At 41.1% G+C, this 20,769-nt stretch overlaps 1 protein-coding gene across 1 annotated transcript in view; it reads right to left on the reverse strand.

The window, feature by feature from the left end:
• Positions 1-19,222, reverse strand: part of LOC135195874 (molybdenum cofactor sulfurase-like) — a 288,858-nt gene extending 269,636 nt beyond the window's left edge. Inside the window, exons 1-2 of the mRNA XM_064222384.1 lie at positions 18,988-19,222; positions 2,345-2,501 (exon numbers count right to left, since the gene is read on the reverse strand). Coding sequence (XP_064078454.1) covers positions 2,345-2,501; positions 18,988-19,081 — 251 coding nt within the window. The 5' untranslated portion in view covers positions 19,082-19,222. The remainder of the gene's footprint in view (positions 1-2,344; positions 2,502-18,987) is intronic.
• Between the last annotated feature and the right edge of the window lie 1,547 nt (positions 19,223-20,769).

The following is a 20,769-nucleotide window of genomic DNA, read 5'->3' on the forward strand; positions in this document are numbered from 1 at the left end:
TTAGAATTAATTTCCGCCCCAAACAGGTGGGACAATGGAAGTGATTAACCACTGAACGAAACCAGAGGGCAGCAACAGAATAGGACCTTCCCCCTTTCGGGAGGGACATCTCTTCGGAGGATGTCTACTGAGTAGCAGAGAAAGCAGAGAAGCAACAGAACATTCATTTGGTGAGGTTGGTGCCTTACCAAGCCATGTGGAAGAAACTTAAAACATCGACTACTCTCCAGACAAACTAAACTTGTAAACTTACTGTATATTTTTATAAGTGTGAATGAAGTAAGATAAACAACTTCATTGTGTTTTTCAAAACAACCTGAGGCTACTGTCTCCTCAGGAGGAGGAGGCAGCCCCTTAGAAGTCCCATGACAAGACTTCCTGGGAGAAGGAGAGACAACCTTCTTTGGTGGGTGAGCTTTAGAAGAAGAAGAAGAAAAGGAGGCAGCAGAAGACGATGACAAAGCTGAGGTTGATGATGAAGATGACAACAGCTTACAAGCTCTCTTCTACTTTGGCTTCTTCACCAGTTTCCTCATGAAAGCGGTGAGATCCCCCATCCAAGGAGAGACAAGAACAGCAGGAGCAAGAGCTCCCCCAACTCGAGGAGGAAGCTTTACAGGAGCCTTGACCACCGGAGGGAAACCCTGGGTGTGTGTGTGGGGGGGGGGGGGGGGGGGGGGATGAGGTACACTTGGAAACAAACATGGCAGGGGTGACATCACAACAAACTAAGGTGGAGGTGGCACTGAAGGCTGGGTTGTAGGCATATGCAGGTGAGTGTCCATCACCCCTGAGGAAGCCCCATTCGTTGGGTGATGAGCAAACACCATTCTCAGGACTGACCCAAATTTATGCATAGTGACAATTGTCAATGTCATCACCACTGCCACACAAGTCACAGGAGTGCCAGAGAAGTTTGACACTAGGCCTTGCAATGAGGGAGTGCAAGGAAAGCCTAGTGTCAACCAAACCTCCTGCAGATCCCAAGACTGTGACGCTGCCACACCTGAGGAAACAAGAGTCGGGTTAGTAGGAGAAATATCCCCCACGAGCAACACTCAAACAAGTCAGTTATCTACAACACTCATGCCCTGCCATTTAGCACAAAGTATGTGAGGGTCAACATTGAGAAATGACATTGAGAAATGAGCGGGAGCGGAAGTTACCGGATTTCTTGGCCCTATTCCTGGGCATATGAGCCGGGAGGCAGAGGGGTTACTAGATTCATTTGCATGATTCAGATATTACATACCACAAACACATAATCAGTCATATAAATCGATCAACATGGAAAGATCGCACTGGTGAAGGTGAAAACAGTTTAACAGCAATCAGACAGAAAGGTGGAGACACGTCTTCAATCGATGGCGGGAAAAGCAAATTGGAATGCTTATGTCCGGTCGGGACGGGACTCCCGACTACTGGACAGCAGTTAACTGCCTAAACACCTTGTTTGAAAGTTCAATAGCTGATTTCCAGCCTTCGTTGAAAGTAACTTCTAATGTAAAGGAATGAGGGTTTATTTAACATGTAGGAACAAACTGACAGTTGATGTCTGGTTAGACCACACCCACAACTACATCTCCGATCCATTCAATACAATAAATACAAGTCAAATGCTTTATTTACAATAACCCCCGTATTAGCGGATTCCTCTACGGACTTTATTAGCAGGAAATTCGCCTATTTGCAGTATTTTTCTATGAAAAATATCCATATATTACTATATTTTCTTATCAATTTCATCATAAAATGTACTTTTGTGATAAAAAATAACTTCATCATAAAATGTACTTTTGTGATAAAATTATTTAAAAAACCAGGTATACAAATTTCTTGTGGTTTTTTTATTGAGTTTTATCTAACAAAATAGGAAGTTTTAAGCATTTTTATTATAGGGGTTTCAACTATTCGCAGGATCTAGCTATTTGTGGGGGTCTGGTACCCATCCCCCCAAGAATATGGGGGGGGGGGGACTATATCTTTTCCTATTCATATTTACCATAATAAAAAAAAAACTACTGTATTAAAGTCCTGTATATCTTTTCATATTTACCATAATAAAAAACTGCTGTGTTAAAGTTTTTATAATGATCTAGCTGATAATTTGATAAAACATGGAGCAATGATACTTTAAAACCATGCTGAGTGAACTGTTAAACATCATCTTTTACTGAAGAAGCTACGAAATGTTTTGTTTTTGCAACTTGGCATCATTAGAAATGTGAAGATGATAAGGGTCGCCAGCTAATGACCTTCAAAGGAAAATGGCTGAAATCGGGTTCATAAGACTTTTGCTGCATGCTGTATAACAAGGTTAAGATACTGAAATAAAAGCTCAAACCTTTGTCTCACAGACTCTATGATCTGAGTGGCTGTATCACTTGGTGTGTGACGGGAATGAGGATTTCCAAAGAGGTTCCCTTGGAGTTCAGCAGTAATACTCTTAATTTGGCTTTCGCTGTACAAAGTGGCTGCAGCATGGTCAAGATAGTGCTGATCTGTGATGAAGAAATACTTTCAGTCATTCAATGAGCAACAGGTTCCTTGAGAGTAAAAAACAATGAGTAAAAAACAAGGGTAGACTCCTTAAAACTGTTGCTCTCAAACATAAGCAAAAATCTTGATTGTTACAAAATTCATAAACATAAACAGTACTAAATATAGTTTACTTCCTTAATACTTCCTAGTGTTACTGATAACTCATACCTAAGAGGACTCCTTTGCTCATACATATTCCCCCCCCCCCTCCCCCCAGGCCTTACAGTTCACCTATACCTGAAAGAGCCACCAATTTAGCCTTCTGTACTCGGATAAACTATCATAATATTATCATCATTTCCACTGACACTTGTACATCAAGTTCTCCTCTTTTGGGGTTAGGTACCTCACTGATGTTCTCCAGCCTCTTCCATCTTGTATAATTCCTATTTCAGTTCCCATAGGGCTCAAGTCCTCCTATTGTACCTTTACTCCAGGATTTTCTAGACCCTGCCATCTGTCATTGTCCTTCCACCATCTACCATTTCATTACTTATTATGTAATCACTTAATAAGAACACTAGGGATGGACCGATACCAAATTTTTGGCTGATACTGATACCTGTTCCCTCCATAGCACTGTTATTTAAGAGAATATATATTGTTACTAGAACCATTCTTGTTCTCTGGTTATTGTATATTAAAGGTTCAAAATTTGAAAGGTCATATACGTAATAGGGTTATATAAACAATTTCAAAGGCATAAGTTATATTGAAAAATAACATCAAATATAACTATTAAGTATTTAATCCCTTTATTACCTGGACACAGTTCGGCTTATATTAATGGCTACCATTAGAAGACTTTTAACAATTTAGGTACGTAGTACTTACTTGAATTCTCTAATATATACTTTTATTCTGAGTTTTAATTTATACATTGGCTAGAAACTGTTAACATTGTAATTTACTCTACTTAGATTATGAAAGGTCCAGGTAATGGAGGGGTTAATCCTTTGCCTCATTACAATAGGTACATAAATTGGTTCTATTAAGAAATCCCATACTGGACTTGGGCCATCTGAATTTAGTTAAAATTATAATTTTATCTAAGATAATATTCAATATAAAGTCACATATTTATGAAGTTTTACTGGGCTCATAAAAAAAAAAAAAATTCAAATGAAACATGGTCAAGTTTAAAAAGTTGAACAGCTCAAATGTAAAATTACCTAAGGAAATGAATGAAAAGCAAAAGGAAGACAGAAATACAGCTGGAGACAAGGACCCTTGCAAAGAACTTTTAAACTGTCTACAGTGCTTCATAAAAGGCTCACTGAATTGGGTAATTGGGTAACATAATGCAGTATGCTGGGATTTCATTACATATGGTCACCCTGTCTTATTTCACAAAATGTTACCTTGCCCTTCTCATCACATGACCAATCCTTCTCAATCAATTGTATCTTGAATTACATTCCTGCTAATGAAAACATCATCTCTGTGCCATTTCCTCTTTTGGGAAACTAATTTTTCTTGTGAATGAAACTGCACAAGCTGGTACAATTGTTATGATTTTACAGCTAAGGATGATGGAAGTTTGAGTGGGGATCAATATGAGGGGGTGGGGAGAGAACCAAGCTACTCACATGTCTGATCCCTCACATTTTCCCTCAACTAAGCATACAAATGCAGGGTTGGTTGGAGTTGGGATATTTGCTACATACAGGTTTGGTAATCTGAGAAAATTACAATTTACTAGTAACAGTAGCAGAGGTGCCACGGTACCAATAGTGAGAGACTAGGCCTGGTACATACTGGTAGACCACTGGTATACTACTGGGGTTTTGGAGAATCCCAGGTAGCTGTTGCACCTGTGCACAAGGCAACGGGGGCAGAGGTAGCTACTGGGACTGGTACTAGGATATACCAGAGTTCCAGAGAACCATGTTAGAAGTTGCACCTGTGCGCAAGGCAACATGAGCATGAGGCAACCTTTCTCTTCTACTTGCCAGCTTGGAAGAATGGGGGAGGAGGCAACAGCACTCAACAACGAAGACAAAAAAGTTAAGACAATAATGACACCTTCCTTCTCGTCTTCTTGAATTAGCTGCGTGTACCTTCTAAAACATTGTGTAGAGAACATCATTCACAGATGACACATATGGCAGTACCTGGGAACTCAATCCCCGATATTGCATGAGGGGTTACCAAGGGAGTAGGAATGGTCCTACAGCTAGCAGACACCGTGGCCAGTAATTTATCTCGGGTACAATTGGAGAAGATAAACTAGCAAGCCCCCATCAAGCCTAAGAGAGATTATCAAGTTCATTATTACGTATTCATCTTCTGAATATAATAATAATAAAAGACACTCGGCTCTCATGAGAGGCCTAGAGGCATATTACTCTCTAAGCCCTCAGCCTCTACAACACCTGAAAAAAGAAATCAGGTTAGACTGTTTATTAAACTCCTGTCACAGTGTGACACAATAACAGTACATAATAATAAATGAGGATCAACCTCAAAAAAGAGAAACCGAATACAGTCTTCCCTTCCCTGGACAGCTTTTAACCCAGCAGTTTCTACTTCAAAAGGCTCAAGTGATTGAGGGGTTTATGTATAAAGATATCACAAACAGAAATCACTCAAAAATGTAACAATAAAAAATATATATAAAAAGTTTTTTAAAACACCTTTATTAAAATGCACTAAAAAGTGAAAAATGATATTGTTATGTTACAATAAAGTTCATACATACTTACCTGGCAGATATATACATAGCTAAGACTCCGTCGTCCCCGACAGAAATTCAAATTTCGCGCCACTCGCTACAGGTAGGTCAGGTGATCTACCGGCCTGCCCTGGGCGGCAGGACTAGGAACCATCCCCGTTTTCTATCATATTTTCTCTCTTCCACCTGTCTCCTGCGGGGAGGCTGGGTGGGCCTTTAATTGTATATATCTGCCAGGTAAGTATGTATGAAACTTTATTGTAACATAATAATATCATTTTCATACAATCAACTTACCTGTCAGATATATACATAGCTGATTGGCACCCTTCGGTGGAGGGTAAGAGACAGCTACTATATGGAATAGACAGGTAAACAACATATGTTGTAGGTATAAATAAAACCTTGGTTCCTACCTGATAGGTGGTAGACTTCGTGGGTGTTGCCCAGTAGTCTGCATCACCTCAAGAAACTTTAGCGAGATATATGATCTATGGCCAAGAGTTCTTGTGGGTCTGCCGATGGGGTCTTATCCGCTTACTCGGCAGAGCCTGAAAGGACTTTGTCAATGGGTGCTGATCCACTTATATGACAATACACCTTATGAAGGAGCACACAACCAATCCCGACCACCTGATCCTAACCATATGTTAGAACTAAGGATTGTTCCGAGTTATCCCCGAACTCTTCACAACAACCGTAACTCAAAAACCACTACGCACACATACAGAATTTCTAAAAAAAAAATTATACTCATCTAATTAGATATGACAAGATTCTCTGGTATTCCCAAGAGACTGGGAATGATGATCAAATAAAAGGGTTCCAAACTTATAGATCAGATAGAAAAAATAGGAATCAAGGGGGAACCGCAATATATGGGGAAAGACAAAAAAAAAAAGAAAAAAAAACAAGGAAAAAATATATGAGAAATATAGTAACTCAGAATGTGAACTAATAGCGGTAGAATTTGAATCTGAAAAATTGATGAACATAGTAATATATAGACCTTCCTAATACTAAAGAGTTTGACTTAATAATTGAAAAATTGGATGATATATGTAGAAATCACAAGGACTGGACTATTCTCCTATCTGGTGACTTCAACTTCCTTTCGTAGAATGGAAAGAACGAATAGGAGATTGTGGTTGTACTTATACATATAAAAAAGAGAGTAACAGTAGTGCAGAAGATAAGAGGCAATTTGAAAAGCTATTAGCATATGCTACTAGAATACAACATTCAACAAATAAATCACCTGCCAACAAGAAAGGAAAATACTTTAGACCTAGTATTTGTGAACGAGATGAATTATGTTAAAGAAATAATAGTTTATAATGCGAGTATTTCAGACCATAATGTCATAGAATTAACAGTTCATTCCAAAAGCAAGTGAAAATAGAGATAAGCAAGAAATGAAAAAGTGGGAAGGATATGGAAAATACAACTTCTACAGTAAAAATATAAAATGGTCAGAAATTAATGAAGAATTAAACAAAGATTGGGATAACATTTTCGTAAGTGATGACATAAGGGTAAATACGGAGATATTATATTAAAATATTGGAGAAAATAGTGGAAAAATATATACCGAAGAAGAAAAGTAAACATCATTCATGCATACCAAGAGACAGAAGGATCTTGTTCCAGAAAAATCAGAAAGTGGAAAAAGGTCTTGCAAAAGAAAAAAATGCATGGAAAGTTATAGAACTAAAAAGTAAGATAGAAAATGCAGAACAAAAGATTATACAATCAAAAGAAAATGAAAAACGGGACTTGGAAGAAAAAACCCTATTAAATATCAAGCAAACCCTAACCCCAAACTATTATACTCATATGCGAAGAAGATGAATAAAAGAAGAATAGAAATAGGCCCTCTGAGAATTGAAGGGAGATTAACGAATGAAAAAAAGGAAATTTGCAACATACTGGCAGAACGATATAAGAGAGAATTCACCCCTAGAATAGATAATGAAGATAATGATATAGAAGTAAGGGATGAAAATAGTGAATATTTAGCTGACATAGATATTAATGGAAGCTGATATTGTGCAGGCTATTAATGAAATTAAAAATGGAGCTGCTGCAGGGCCTGATGGAATTCCTGCTATTTGTTAAAGAAAGTAGTTCATTCTATCGCAAAGCCACTTGCAATATTATTAAGACAAAGTGTAGATACAGGCAAGATTTATGATGAGCACAAATTAGCATATATTACCCCTACTTTCAAAAGTGGATCAAGACTAGAGGCAAGTAATTATAGGCCTGTGAGTCTAACATCACATATTATGAAAGTGTATGAAAGGGTAATGAAGAAAAATATTATGAAACATTTAATAAAAAATAATTTGTTTAATAAAGGACAACCTGGTTTCGTACCCGGAAAAAGTACACAAACCCAACTGTTAGTCCACCGTGAGAACATATTCAAAAATATGAAAAGCGGAAATGAAACAGATGTGGTTTATTTAGACTTTGCAAAAGCTTTTGATAAAGTAGACCATAATATATTAGCGAAGAAAATTAGAAAACACAATATCGTGGATAAAGTAGGAAGATGGTTAAAAGAATTTTTACACAACAGAAAAACAGATAGTTATTGCAAACGACGAGAAATCGGATGAAGCCAAGGTAATATCCGGTGTGCCGCAAGGTACGGTGTTTAGCTGCAATACTGTTTGTTATTATGATTGAAGACATAGACAATAATGTTAAGGATTCGGTAGTGAGTAGTTTCGCAGATGACACAAGACTAAGTAGAGAAATTACTTGTGATGAAGATAGGAACGCTCTACAAAGAGACCTTAACAAAGTATATGATTGGGCAGAGGTAAATATGGATGGTATTTAACTCTGATAAATTTGAATCAATAAATTATGGAGACAGAGAAAGAAAGCTATATGCATATAAGGGACCTAATAATGAGACCATCACAAATAAGGAAGCAGTTAAAGACCTTGGTGTGATGATGAATAGGAACATGTTATGCAATGATCAAATAGCAACTCTGTTGGCAAAATGTAAAGCAAAAATGGGAATGTTGTTACGGCACTTCAAAAACAAGAAAAGCTGAACACATGATTATGCTTTATAAAACATATGTTCGTAGTCCACTTGAATATTGCAATATGATATGGTACCCACACTATCAAAAGGATATTGCACAAATAGAGAGTGTACAAAGGTCCTTTACAGCTAGAATAGAAGAAGTTAAGGACCTAGACTACTGGGAAAGACTACAATTCTTAAAATTATATAGTCTAGAAAGGAGAAGAGAACGCTACATGATAATTCAGGCATGGAAACAGATAGAAGGAATAGCAGAAAATATCATGGAACTAAAAATATCAGAAAGAGCAAGCAGAGGTAGATTAATAGTGCCCAAAACTATACCAGGAAAAATAAGGAAAGCACACAGGACATTAATCCACTACGCACCAGCATCGATAATGCAGCGTCTATTCAATGCGTTGCCAGCTCATCTGAGGAATATATCAGGAGTGAGCGTAGATGTGTTTAAGAATAAGCTCGACAAATATCTAAACTGCATCCCAGACCATCCAAGATTGGAAGATGCAAAATATACCGGAAGATGTACTAGCAACTCTCTGGTAGACATTAGAGGTGCCTCACACTGAGGGACCTGGGGTAACCCGAACAAGATGTAAGGTCTGTAAGGTAAGGTAAGGTCTGAACAACATAGACGGCCGCCCGTGCTAAACCAAGTCCTCCATTGTTCGAGAGACTCCAGACCATATCTAAAAAGAAGAAAAGTATATACTTTTAAGGATTGTGTCGGCTCCCGTACCCAGAATCGTATCTGCCGATACGAAAGGACCTAGAGAAAAACACTTCTCATATGTCACACGAACGTCTTTCAAGTAATGAGATGCAAATACTGAGTTGCATCTCGAAAATGTCGTATCTATGATGTTTTTAAGCGACATATTCTTATGAAACGAGAGAGACGTCGCTACTGCTCTCACTTCATGAGCTTTAACTTTCACAGTCGTAACTGTTCGTCAGAACAGACCTTATGCGCGTCTGTAATGACGTTCCTCACAAAGAATGCCAGCGCATTCTTGGACATCAGTCTTGTGGGGTCTTTTACCGCGCACCAAAGACCTTGTCTAGAGCCTCCCATCTGATGCTTTCTCTGAATGTAGAACTTTAGAGCTCTTACAGGGCATAGAGATCTTTCTGCTTCTCTTCCTACGAGACTCGATATGCCTTTGACTTCGAATGACTTAGGCCAGGGATTCGAGGGATTCTCATTCTTAGCTAAAAACAGGGTCTTAAACGAGCAAATAGCTGAGTCTCCCTTGAAACCTACTTTATCTTGCAGAGCATGTAATTCACTAACTCTCTTTGCCGTAGCTAAAGATAATAGGAATAGGCATTTTCTGGTGATGTCTCGAAACGAAGCCAGATGAGGAGGTTCGAATCTTTCAGATGAAAGAAACTTGAGAACCACGTCTAGGTTCCAGTTCGGAGGGACCGGTTCCTTCGACTTTGAAGTCTCAAAGGACCTTATGAGATCGTGGAGATCTTTATTATCTGCCAGATCTAATCCTCTATTCCTGAAGACAGCCGAGAGCATACTTCTGTATCCCTTTATTGTGGATACAGCTAGATGAGATTGCTCTCTCAGGAATAGAAGGAAATCAGCAATTTCCGCTATAGAGGTAGTGGAGGAGGACAACTTCTTAGTTCGACACCACCTTCTAAAAACCTCCCACTTCGACTGATATACTTTCGTAGTGGAGGATCTGCGTGCTCTCGCGATCGCGCTTGCAACTTCGCGAGAAAACCCTCTCGCTCTGACGAGTCTTTCGATAGTCGAAAGGCAGTCAGAGCGAGAGCGGGGAGGTTTTGATGATACCTCTTGAAGTGTGGTTGTCTGAGAAGATCCATCCTTCTTGGTAGGGATCTTGGAAAGTCTACGATCCACTCTACCACCTCCGTGAAACCAATCTTGGGCCGGCCAAAAGGGGGCTATCAATGTCATCCTCGTCTCCTTTGACGCCACAAACTTTTTTAGTACTAGTCCCAGGATTTTGAATGGAGGAAAAGCATAGACGTCTACGCGAGACCAATCTAGCAGGAAGGCGTCTACCATAAGAGCTCTTGGATCTTCCACGACCGAGCAAAAGACTGCCAGCCTTTTGGAAATGAATGTGGCAAAGAGATCCACATGAGGTGTCCCCCACAGCGACCAGAGATCTTGACACACCTCCTCGTGTAGGGTCCACTCTGTATGAAGGACCTGGTTCCTCCTGCTGAGTCTGTCCGCCCTCACATTCTTTACTCCCTGCACGAACCTTGTCAGAAGGGAGATGTTCCTGTGAGACGTCCAAAGCAAAAGGTCTCTCGTCAGTTCGTAAAGGAACGAGGAGTGAGTCCCTCCCTGCTTTCGAATGTAGGCAAGTGCGGTGGTGTTGTCCACGTTTACTTGCACTACTTTGTTCGACACCAAAGGTTCTAGACTCTTCAAAGCCAGATGCACGGCGAAGAGCTCTTTGCAGTTTATGTGCCAAGACACCTGCGCTGGTTCCCAGGTGCCTGACACCTCCTTCGAGCCTAATGTTGCTCCCCAACCTTTCTCCGACGCGTTGGAGTACAACACTAGGTCTGGGTTCTGTGTCCTTAGAGAGATCCCTTTGTTCTCTTCCAGAGGGGGCAACCACCATTCCAGGTGCGGTCTTATCTCCACTGGAATGGGAAAGGCGTCCGACAGTTGTCCAGTTTTCCAACTCCAAGACTTCTTGAGGAAGAATTGAAGCGGACGTAAATGAAGTCTTCCTAGCGGGAAGAACTGTTCGAGCGAGGAAAGGGTCCCTAGAAGGCTCAACCATTCCCTCGCCGACGTATGTTCCTTCCTTAAGAAGAGAGAGACTATCTGCAAACCTTTTGCGATTCTCTCTTGCGAAGGAAATACTCGAAAACCCCGAGAATCCATCCGAATCCCCAGATAGACTAAGTTCTGTCTGGGGGTCAGCTGCGACTTCTCGAGGTTCACGAGCAATCCCAACGCTTTGATCAGATCTAAAGTTAACGTCAGGTCCTCCAAGCACTGTCTCTCTGATCTGGCCCTGATGAGCCAGTCGTCCAGATACAGAGAGATATTTACTCCTTTGAGGTGAAGAAACCTCGCCACATTCTTCATCAGGCTTGTGAAGACCCTGAGGAGCTGTGGACAGGCCGAAACACAAGGCTCTGAACTGAAAGATCCTTCCCCCCGTCATGAAACGGAGGTACTTCTTCGATGAAGGGTGGATCGGGACGTGAAAGTAGGCGTCCTGGAGACCTAGAGACACCATCCAATCTCCTTGTCGCAATGACGCAAGGACTGAAGCAGAAGTCTCCATCGAGAACTTCTCCTTCCGAACAAATTTGTTCAGAGAGCTGACTTCCAGTACTGGTCTCCAGCCTCCCGAGGCTTTCGCAACCAGAAAAAGGCGATTGTAAAACCCCAGGGAGTTTTGATCCAGTACTAGTTCTATCGCTCTCTTGTCCCACATTTGTTCCACCATCGATCGAAGAGTATCCCTCAGCATAGGATCCTTGTACTTGGCTGTTAGTTCCCGTGGTATTGACGTTAGGGGAGGAGTGTTCAGGAAAGGGATACGATATCCCTTCCTTATTATAGACAACGATGACGCGTCTGCGTTTATAAGTGTCCAGGCCTCCACAAATCCCAGGAGCCTGGCACCTACTGGTGCTTGGAGGAGAGAAGCTTCACTTTCCCTTTTTAAAGGGACGAAAGGCAGACCTACCTCTCTTCTCAGGAGCCTTCCTTCTTGCGGGAGGTCTGGAGGTAGGGCCACCTCGAAAGGGCTGAACCAATGTACTCGGTCCTTTCTTGTCAGGTGTAGAAGCAGGCTTCTTCTTCCTTGCTGACTGCGTCAGCAGGTCCTGAGTCGCCTTCTCAGTTAATGAATGAGCAATGTCCTTCACCAACTGAGAAGGGAACAAAAAGTCAGACAAAGGCGAATACAGCAGCGCTGCCCTCTGAGCGTGGGAGACTGCCTTGGTTAAAAAGGCACCATAAACCGTCCTCTTTTTAAGAAGACCTGCTCCAAACAAAGAGGAGATTTCAAACGAGCCATCCTGCACCGCTTTGTCTATACAAGACAATATGCACAAAAGGGCTTCCGGTTCGATTCCTTCAGAATCATGGGCTTTCTTGGACATCACCCCAAGGGACCAATCTAAGAAGTTGAAAACTTCCAATACATGAAAGAGTCCCTTGAGGAGATGGTCCAGTTCAGAAATGCCCCACGTAATCCGTGCCGAGTTCAGACCTTGTCGACGTGAAGCGTCAACTAAGGTCGAAAAGTCTGCTTCTGACGTAGACGGAAGAGCAATACCCATATTCTCTCCCGTCTGATACCAAATGCCTCTTTTACCAGCTAGTCTCGCTGGAGGCATGCAGAAGACCGTTCTTAATAATACTAAGTCCTTCTTAGACTTCATCCAAGAGTCTAAGGATTGTAGAGCCTCTCATTGAAATGGTGGGCTTCATTTTGAGAAAAGACGAAGACTTCTTCGTCTTAGCACTCGAAAACAGAGAGCGCGGAGAAGGAGCAGCGGCAGGAGTCAATTCGTCTCCATACTCCTCTAGAAGCAAGGCAGTCAAAACTTTATAGTTCGACAGTCCTTCTCTTCCTTGATATTCTTCGTCCGAGTTTTACTTCCAACTCGGGATCTAAATGAGTCTCCGCTCCCAACTCTGTACGTTCTTCCTCTGGAGGAGACAAACTCCTAATAGGAGAGGGGCTAAGGGAATGATATTCCTTCCTCTTCCCCGCTTTAATAGCCCTGGAAGGCGCCAAAAGCTCAGGCTTCTCTCCATAAATAGAAGACGCTTCCCGCTTGGATGACGCTTCTCGTCCGCCAAGCGTCCTGGCTGACGCCTCCCGCTTACTTGGCTGCTGACGTCCGGATGACGCCTCGCGCCTGGAAGACGCTCCGCTCTCAAAAGGCGTCCTAACTGGCGCCAAAATATTGGTTGGAGCTTCACGTCTACCAACAGCTTTCAAAGACGCTTCATGTCTAAAAGACGTCTCACGTCTCTCTGGCGTTACGTATCTTTCGTAAGCTACCGATCTCGCTCTCGAACCCGAAGCTTCTGTAATATGTTTAGAAGCTTCACGTCTGCATGACGCTTCTCGCTTAGCAGGGGAGAGAGGACGAGACTTCTTGATTGGAAGCGCAACGTCCTTCCTACGAGGCGCTCTTTTAAAACTCCCACCAGAGAGGCCAGTTGTTCTTGTACTGCCATAATAATCTTCCTTGAAGCTTCTCCCACGTCAACTGCATGACGCCTTTCGTCATCAATCAGGGGAGAAGTAGGAAAGGGTACTTCTGCGTCCTCGTCGGGTGACGCTGACGCCACCTTCGCCTTCTTAATAGAAGAGGGAGCGTCATCTGAGAAACGCTCTGGGCTCGAATCAATTTCGGGTTCTTTCAAATGACGTTTTCAGAGGCCTCGATAAATCCGACTCCTTCCACCCTCGTTTAGGTGAGGGAGAGAGAGAGGATGAGAAACACTCACGAAGGACGCTTTTTCTAAAGCTCCCTTGAGCAGCCTGCCACAAAACAGAGCTTGCTGAAGGGACGTCTGACCGTTGGGGATTCCCCACGACCTCCTTAAGGCTTTCGACTTTCCTTCTCCTCTGGGCATGGGAGCTTGGAAGAGGTCTAGGCCTGGGAGCGTCGCAGGGACGATCAAACGCCCCCTCCACAACACTGGGAGAACTCACTTCACTGTAATGCTCACTTTCACTAGCCTTACCTTGTAAGTCCGCCATTTTGGACTTCATGTCTCGAATAGTAGCTTTCAGATTGGCGATTTCCGAGCCGATTCCGAAAGTACACTTTGTGAATTAGACACATAGGGAGAATCTAAATCATTAGGATTAGAATAATTATCAGTAAAAGGCTCAATAGGCCTTGAACTCACACCTTTCAGACGTCTAACCCTATCCCACTCTAACTTCTTCAAATAAGAAGTCAAAGTCTTCCACTCTTCTGCATTTAATCCCTCGCATTCATGACAAGTATTATTAGCAGAACACTGAAACCCCCTACATTTACGACATACAGTGTGAGGATCAACCGAAGCTTTCGGTATCCTCACCCTGCAGCCTACATTCACACACATTCTCACACTCACATTTGAATCAGACATACTGAGAAAAATCCAAAAAGCAATTCCAAAAACAGTCCACAGTAGCGAATGCCAAAAACACGATCCAGATACGTCACCAAAAAGCCGAGAAACGATGATCAAAGGATGAAATAAGAATCTAAGTCAGGAGGTAATAGCAACAATGTTGATACCACCGGCGACAGAGAAAATATGATAGAAAACGGGGATGGTTCCTAGTCCTGCCGCCCAGGGCAGGCCGGTAGATCACCTGACCTACCTGTAGCGAGTGGCGCGAAATTTGAATTTCTGTCGGGGACGACGGAGTCTTAGCTATGTATATATCTGACAGGTAAGTTGATTGTATGAAAATTAATTTTAAGACACACCAGGATTTTCTTACAATTAATTATGCCTACAAAAATAAAAGCGCGGGCACCAACATGGAACAAAATGCTACAAGAAAAGAAATATATTTTTTGATCTCTTGTAGCAACTCCTTCCATGTTTGGGAGCCATGCTTCTACTTTTGTATACATGATTAATTGCAAGAAAATCCTAGTGTCTTTTTTTTATTTTTAGTGCATTTTAATAAAAGCGTGTTTTAAAAAAACGTTTTTATACATTTTAGTTTTGACAGAAATTGTAATGGATTTATGATTATTGCTAATGAAATGGATATTCTGTTGAGCCAAAGAAGGTTGGAAAAATCCATGGTTATTTACCGAGTTAAAGAAGTTGTGAAAAATCCAAAGTTCCATGCAAATCCTGAGATACTGGGAGAGGTCACTGTAGGGTCACTAAAGGTCACTGCTGACCTACTGATCTTGTAAAGTTGCATTATCACTGAGATTGGGTAACCATGAAAAATTTCAAATCCATAGTACAAGGGGAACAGGTCGAAGATTGAGTTACAAGATTTGACCAAGACAAACAAACAAACAGACAAAAAAAACAAGCAAAATAAAAGTGTATACTGTTTCCATATGAACAAATACAAAAATTATCATTCAAAATAAAATGTGGAGAAATCAATGAGAAAACAGGCTAAGCCTACTTTGAAAAATGACAATAAATCAAAACTAAATTATCAGTTAGAATAAGAAAAAATAAGAATATATTGCATGCATACATACATATAATACAAACAAAAGCCATATAGGGTAAATGACCGAGTGGCAACATACCTGCCCCCTCTAATGGAACGCGGCCACCTTCCTGAAAGGTACTTGCATTTGCTGCCTGAGCATCCCTCACCAAGACCTCTACACTCCTCTCGAAATAGGTGTTTTCTCCTAAATCACGGGATAATGGCATAATTCAAAAGCTTTTTTGGGAAGTGGCCGCGTTCCAAGAGAGGTGGCTGCCATGTCACCGCTTGGTCTTTTACTTTAAATAAAAAAGCGCTTATCACACAAAAATCAAAGAAATGACAGGTGAATGACCAGCTGACTGTGAAGACTGAGTATTTTATCTATATTGCAAATAAAGAGAAGGCCATAACTGTGCATGCAAACCTAAGTTTGGTGAGAAAAATTTTATTTTAAACCACTATCGCATCCTCGACTTTAAAATACATAAGCTATACAATATTTTCTATGTTTTAATGTGCTTTCAACTTTTCTGATGTTTGTTTCATTAGCAAAAAATACAACCAGCTTACCTAACCAATGGTATCTGGTCCTTATCCTAGAGTATGATAGTTTGAAAACATTCCAGAACACTTACCTTAATCTGAATGAAAACATCATCAGGATTAGGTCTTTGTATCTGACTCACTTTATGCCTTCCGTTCTACCAGCCTATAAAATATAGGCTAGGGTAGATGACCGACCGGTGACATATCGCCCACCTTTCTCGGAATGTAGCCACTTCCCGAAAAAGCTCTTGAATTATGTCATTATTTTGTAATTTAGGAGAAAACACTTATTTTGAAAGGCACATACAGGTCTCGGTGTGCTGCCAGGACGGGCCACAACTCTTGACTGATGCTCATGGCAGCATTTTCAAATACTTTTTCGGAAGGTGGCCGCTTTTTGCCGTTCGGTTATTTACTCTATATGCCAAAAAACCCCACTTCCCTTGTGTGGTCCCTTGAATTGTAGGATATACCTAAGGGTAGGGTTCAATAACTCATAAGTAGTATCAGAAATGTTCAAAGCACACATCAGGCTAAAACATTGGGAAAAGATATTTTCAAGTCTAAATTGCAATACAGGAGTGACGTAACGTAAATACATTTGGTTAAGATGCAAACCTATACCTACTTTGCATGCCTGCTGGGCTGTCATATCCTTGCCCTGGTAGATCTAGGTAATAACTCCATGTCAGGTATTCCTTTGGAAATTACAGTTTCCTATAGTATTTGGGTTGCTTAAGAATTTACCGTTAGTTTTTGGGGGTCGACTGTAATTAACCCCCAGGGGCTAGTACTAAATACGGCGAAATATGTTTGATGGCCCAATCCCTAGTGGCTGTCGTATTCGCAGGAATATTTCCTGTAGTCCTTGTGGAGGTATATTGCCTAGAATTAACCTTGCCAATTTTATAAAGTATTTTGAGAATACCTGTACCTAGGTGCTGATTGCAGATTTGAAATTTATTTTCTTGACCTTGCATGTGAATTAGGCCCTATGCATTTCAGACCATTCCTACTTGGTGCTGATCTTTGTTGATTGTCATCTGCTAAGAACACCAGTTTTCCCTTAGGGTTACCCTCAATTGTTTGATACCTGGGTATAGGGTAAATTACAGAATGGCCAGCCTCTACCATAGCAAGACCACCTTCCTGAAAATCAGAAATTCTGGCCTTCATTTGTGACTTGGGAGAAAAAAACTTACTTCAAAAGGAAAGTAGAGGTCTTGAGTTGGTTACATATAAAATTTAGGCCAAAGGCCAAGCACTGGGACCTATGAAGTCATTCAGCGCTGAAATGGATATTGACAGTACAAATGGTTTGAAAGGTTAGGTAACAGGAGGAAAACCTCAAAGTTTGCGCGATGAATCAATGCTAAGAGAGGGTGGAAGTAAGATGAAGATAGAGAATATCTATGAAAGGAGGTACAGATACAGAACGAAAGTGGCTGCAGCTAGGGACCGAAGGCACGCTGCAAAGAACCTTAAGTAATGCCTACAGTGCAATGCATGAGGTCCACTGAAGGCACTACCCTCCTACAGGAATAGAGGTCTTGAGGTGTTGCTTCGACGGATGCTGGCTCTTGACTAATGTCTATCTTGGGTTACAAGAAGTGTTATAGTACTTTTTTGGGGAGGTGGTTAGCTACGGTAGAGGTCGACCACTTGGTATTTTACCCTACTAGGGCCAACAACTCAGCTAACAGCATATAGGGTAAAAAAAACTGCATGTACAGGGGTGGACCATGTACGATCAATGTGTACAACCCCAAGAAAAGTACATTATAACGCGTCCTGACACCGGAGTAGAGGTCTTTAGCTCCGTTTCTCACCAACAAGAAGTCGCGTCTGATGCCCATCTCCGATGTCAGGACGCGTTATAATGTACTTTTTTGGGGGTTGTACACATTGAACGTACATAGTCCACCCCTGTACCATGCGGTTTTTTACCCTAATGATCACTAATGAACAGAATGGCATAGGTAACTAGTAGTAAGCAGCCATGATAAATAGGTAGCCTATACACCTAGGTATCATGTTTCCCTATAAGCATGTAGATGTATCATATAGTATTACGAGCATAGGTAGTCCTACGGTTAGACACAATGCCAGCTACCTAGTCGTATGAATTGAGTAGAATATTGAATTTAGGTGCTGAAATGGAAAGGACAATAAAAGGTTAGAAAGGTGTAACAGGAGGAAAACCTCACAGTTGCACTACTAGGGTAAAAAACCGCATGGTACAGGGGTGGACCATGTACAGATCAACGTGAACAACCCCCAAAAAAGTACATTATAATGCGTCCTGACATCGGAGATGGGCATCAGTCGCGACTTCTTGTTGGTGAGAAACGGAGCTAAAGACCTCTACTCCGTTGTCAGGATGCGTTATAATGTACTTTTCTTGGGGTTGTACGCACTGATTGTACATGGTCCACCCCTGTACCATGCGGTTTTTACCCTACTACTATGAATCAATTAGTATTAAGAGAGGGTGGAAAGTAAGATGGAGAAAAAAAGAATATGAAAGGAGATACAGTAAAACGAACGAAAAGTGCTTGCAGCTAGTAGGGGCCGAAGGCACGCAGCAAAGAACCTTAAGTAATGCCTACAGTGCACCGTACGAGGTCCACCGACGGCACTACCTCCCCTCGGGGACCTAGGTAGCTAGATAGTCGTATGAACTCTTCCCTAGGTACCTAGATAGGTAGGTAGTAATCACTTACGCAAACTGAGATTATAGCTAGGTAAGTAGGTAATACTAGGTACTAGACATCGAAGCCAAGAGGGTATGGTAATTATTATAGCATAGGTTACTTCAAAATAAACCCAGTAGGTACTGGTACCTATATGATGTCATGTGGAATGATTTAGTAGCTAGGTCCATACTAAAGGCAGATGACAAAAGCGTCCGCTGCCTCACATGCCAACCCACAAGTGGCTGTTGCGTCACGCAAATTGCAATGAGGATCTCTCTCGCTCACCTTTGCATCGAACGAAATCTTCTTGGACCCTTTGAACGTCATAATTCGCAGGGATTTTATAATTCTCCAGCTCGCTTGGAATTCTGGCCATCATTCAGCAGCGTCTTCCAGCTTAATGGAGGTAAAACAGATAACAGTGTTCCACGATAAGTCTTGCGAATGATGGCGATTTTTGGAACGTCATCGTTAGGTGGCACAGGCGGCATTCCCCGTTCAATGTATTGAAGGATACAGGTAAACGGCGCAGGAACGACCTTGGCACGGGTGCCAGCTGCACCACCAGCTACCTATATAGGTATCTGACCTGGGTTGAATTATTTGAAACGTTCATCATGAGTACTGTCTGGAGAAAGATATAAATATTGTTTAGCCCATCTATTGAATGTTAGCAGTGCGTTTAACCGATTCAGCTAGTGAGTTCTATGTTTCACATAAACAACATTTCTAAAATTTAAGGAAGTCATCGTACGTCCGCCACAATAACAGACGCACGTGATCCACGTGGGTGTGTCTGTCATAATTGTCTGCGGACTACCACAGATATTCTTATCATTTCATACTGTTATCTGTTGCTGCTGGTTCGTTTGAAAATGTTTGATAGACATAAAAATTCAGTACCAGCACTGGCATCTAAATGCACGGAAACTCGTTATTATGCACGAGGAGGACAATGCTAGAACAGTAACACACACCTGTTGATCATAAATAATTTTGTCGTATACTACATCAAACCAATGCCACATCTTAATGTGGTTTATGTGATCGTTTCTCTTAATTTAAGACCATTTATAGTAATTACTTTTTACTACAATTGGTCTAGCGCTCTTTGCGTCTGTTTTTAATTGTTACTATTTCTCGTAATATTAATTGATGTTCAGAGAGAGCATAAATTTGGATGGCCGTTAAATCCCTAAAGATGTCTCAAAGAACAGATACCTACTATAAGAGAGAAAAAATGTAGAAAGAAAATACGAAACAAAAGATAATTAAGAAATCGCCAAAACATATTTTTTAAATGCTTTAAATATGGCCACATTCAAAACTTTTGTGAAAACAATAAAAAAAATCGTCTGTATACGATCATTTTGATGATTGCGAAGCTGCCCGATATTGCTTTCTGTGTATGGGTGATCACTCTCCAAATTCTAGGGCTTTTCCCAGATACAGATTTCATAAAACTTATGAGAAAATTCCAGCAATGTAAGGCCACCAATAGCTGCATCTGATAGTAGACATCACAAACTCGTTATTCCTTGGATTGTAAATAATAATGATCGAAAATTTGGAGTCCAGTACCAAAAAATTGTTCTTCCAAAAGCACAGAAAATTCATCTTCCAAAGTCGATACAAATGCCACTTCTATGATAGTTACAGATTCATCTCCAGAAACAAGTGACCCAAAATCAACTGATAATTCGGGAATATGTTCAAAAGAAAAAAAAAAAAATACGACTTTCAGCAAGAATAAGCCAAAAGGGCAATCCCAATTAGATAAAGCTATTCAGAGCCATCGATTGTCATAGCCACAAACAAAAATAACGAAGCTATTCGTACAACCAGCCACCAAGAAGCGCACTAGAAATGCGTCCCCAAATAATAATAGCTTTAAGATAAAATTCCAAATGGGTTTAGTGTTTTGAAAGAGATCTCTTATAAAGGAGGATTTCCCTCTCCACCCACTTCCCCTCCAAGGAGTAATAACACATTTTACCACCTTAACATTCATGTTTCATATCATTCAGAGGAAGTGGAACTATAAAGACCTCAGAACCCGTACAGAAG

The sequence above is a fragment of the Macrobrachium nipponense genome, chromosome 17 (assembly GCF_015104395.2).
Source record: "Macrobrachium nipponense isolate FS-2020 chromosome 17, ASM1510439v2, whole genome shotgun sequence".
NCBI classification, from domain to species: Eukaryota; Metazoa; Arthropoda; class Malacostraca; order Decapoda; family Palaemonidae; genus Macrobrachium; species Macrobrachium nipponense.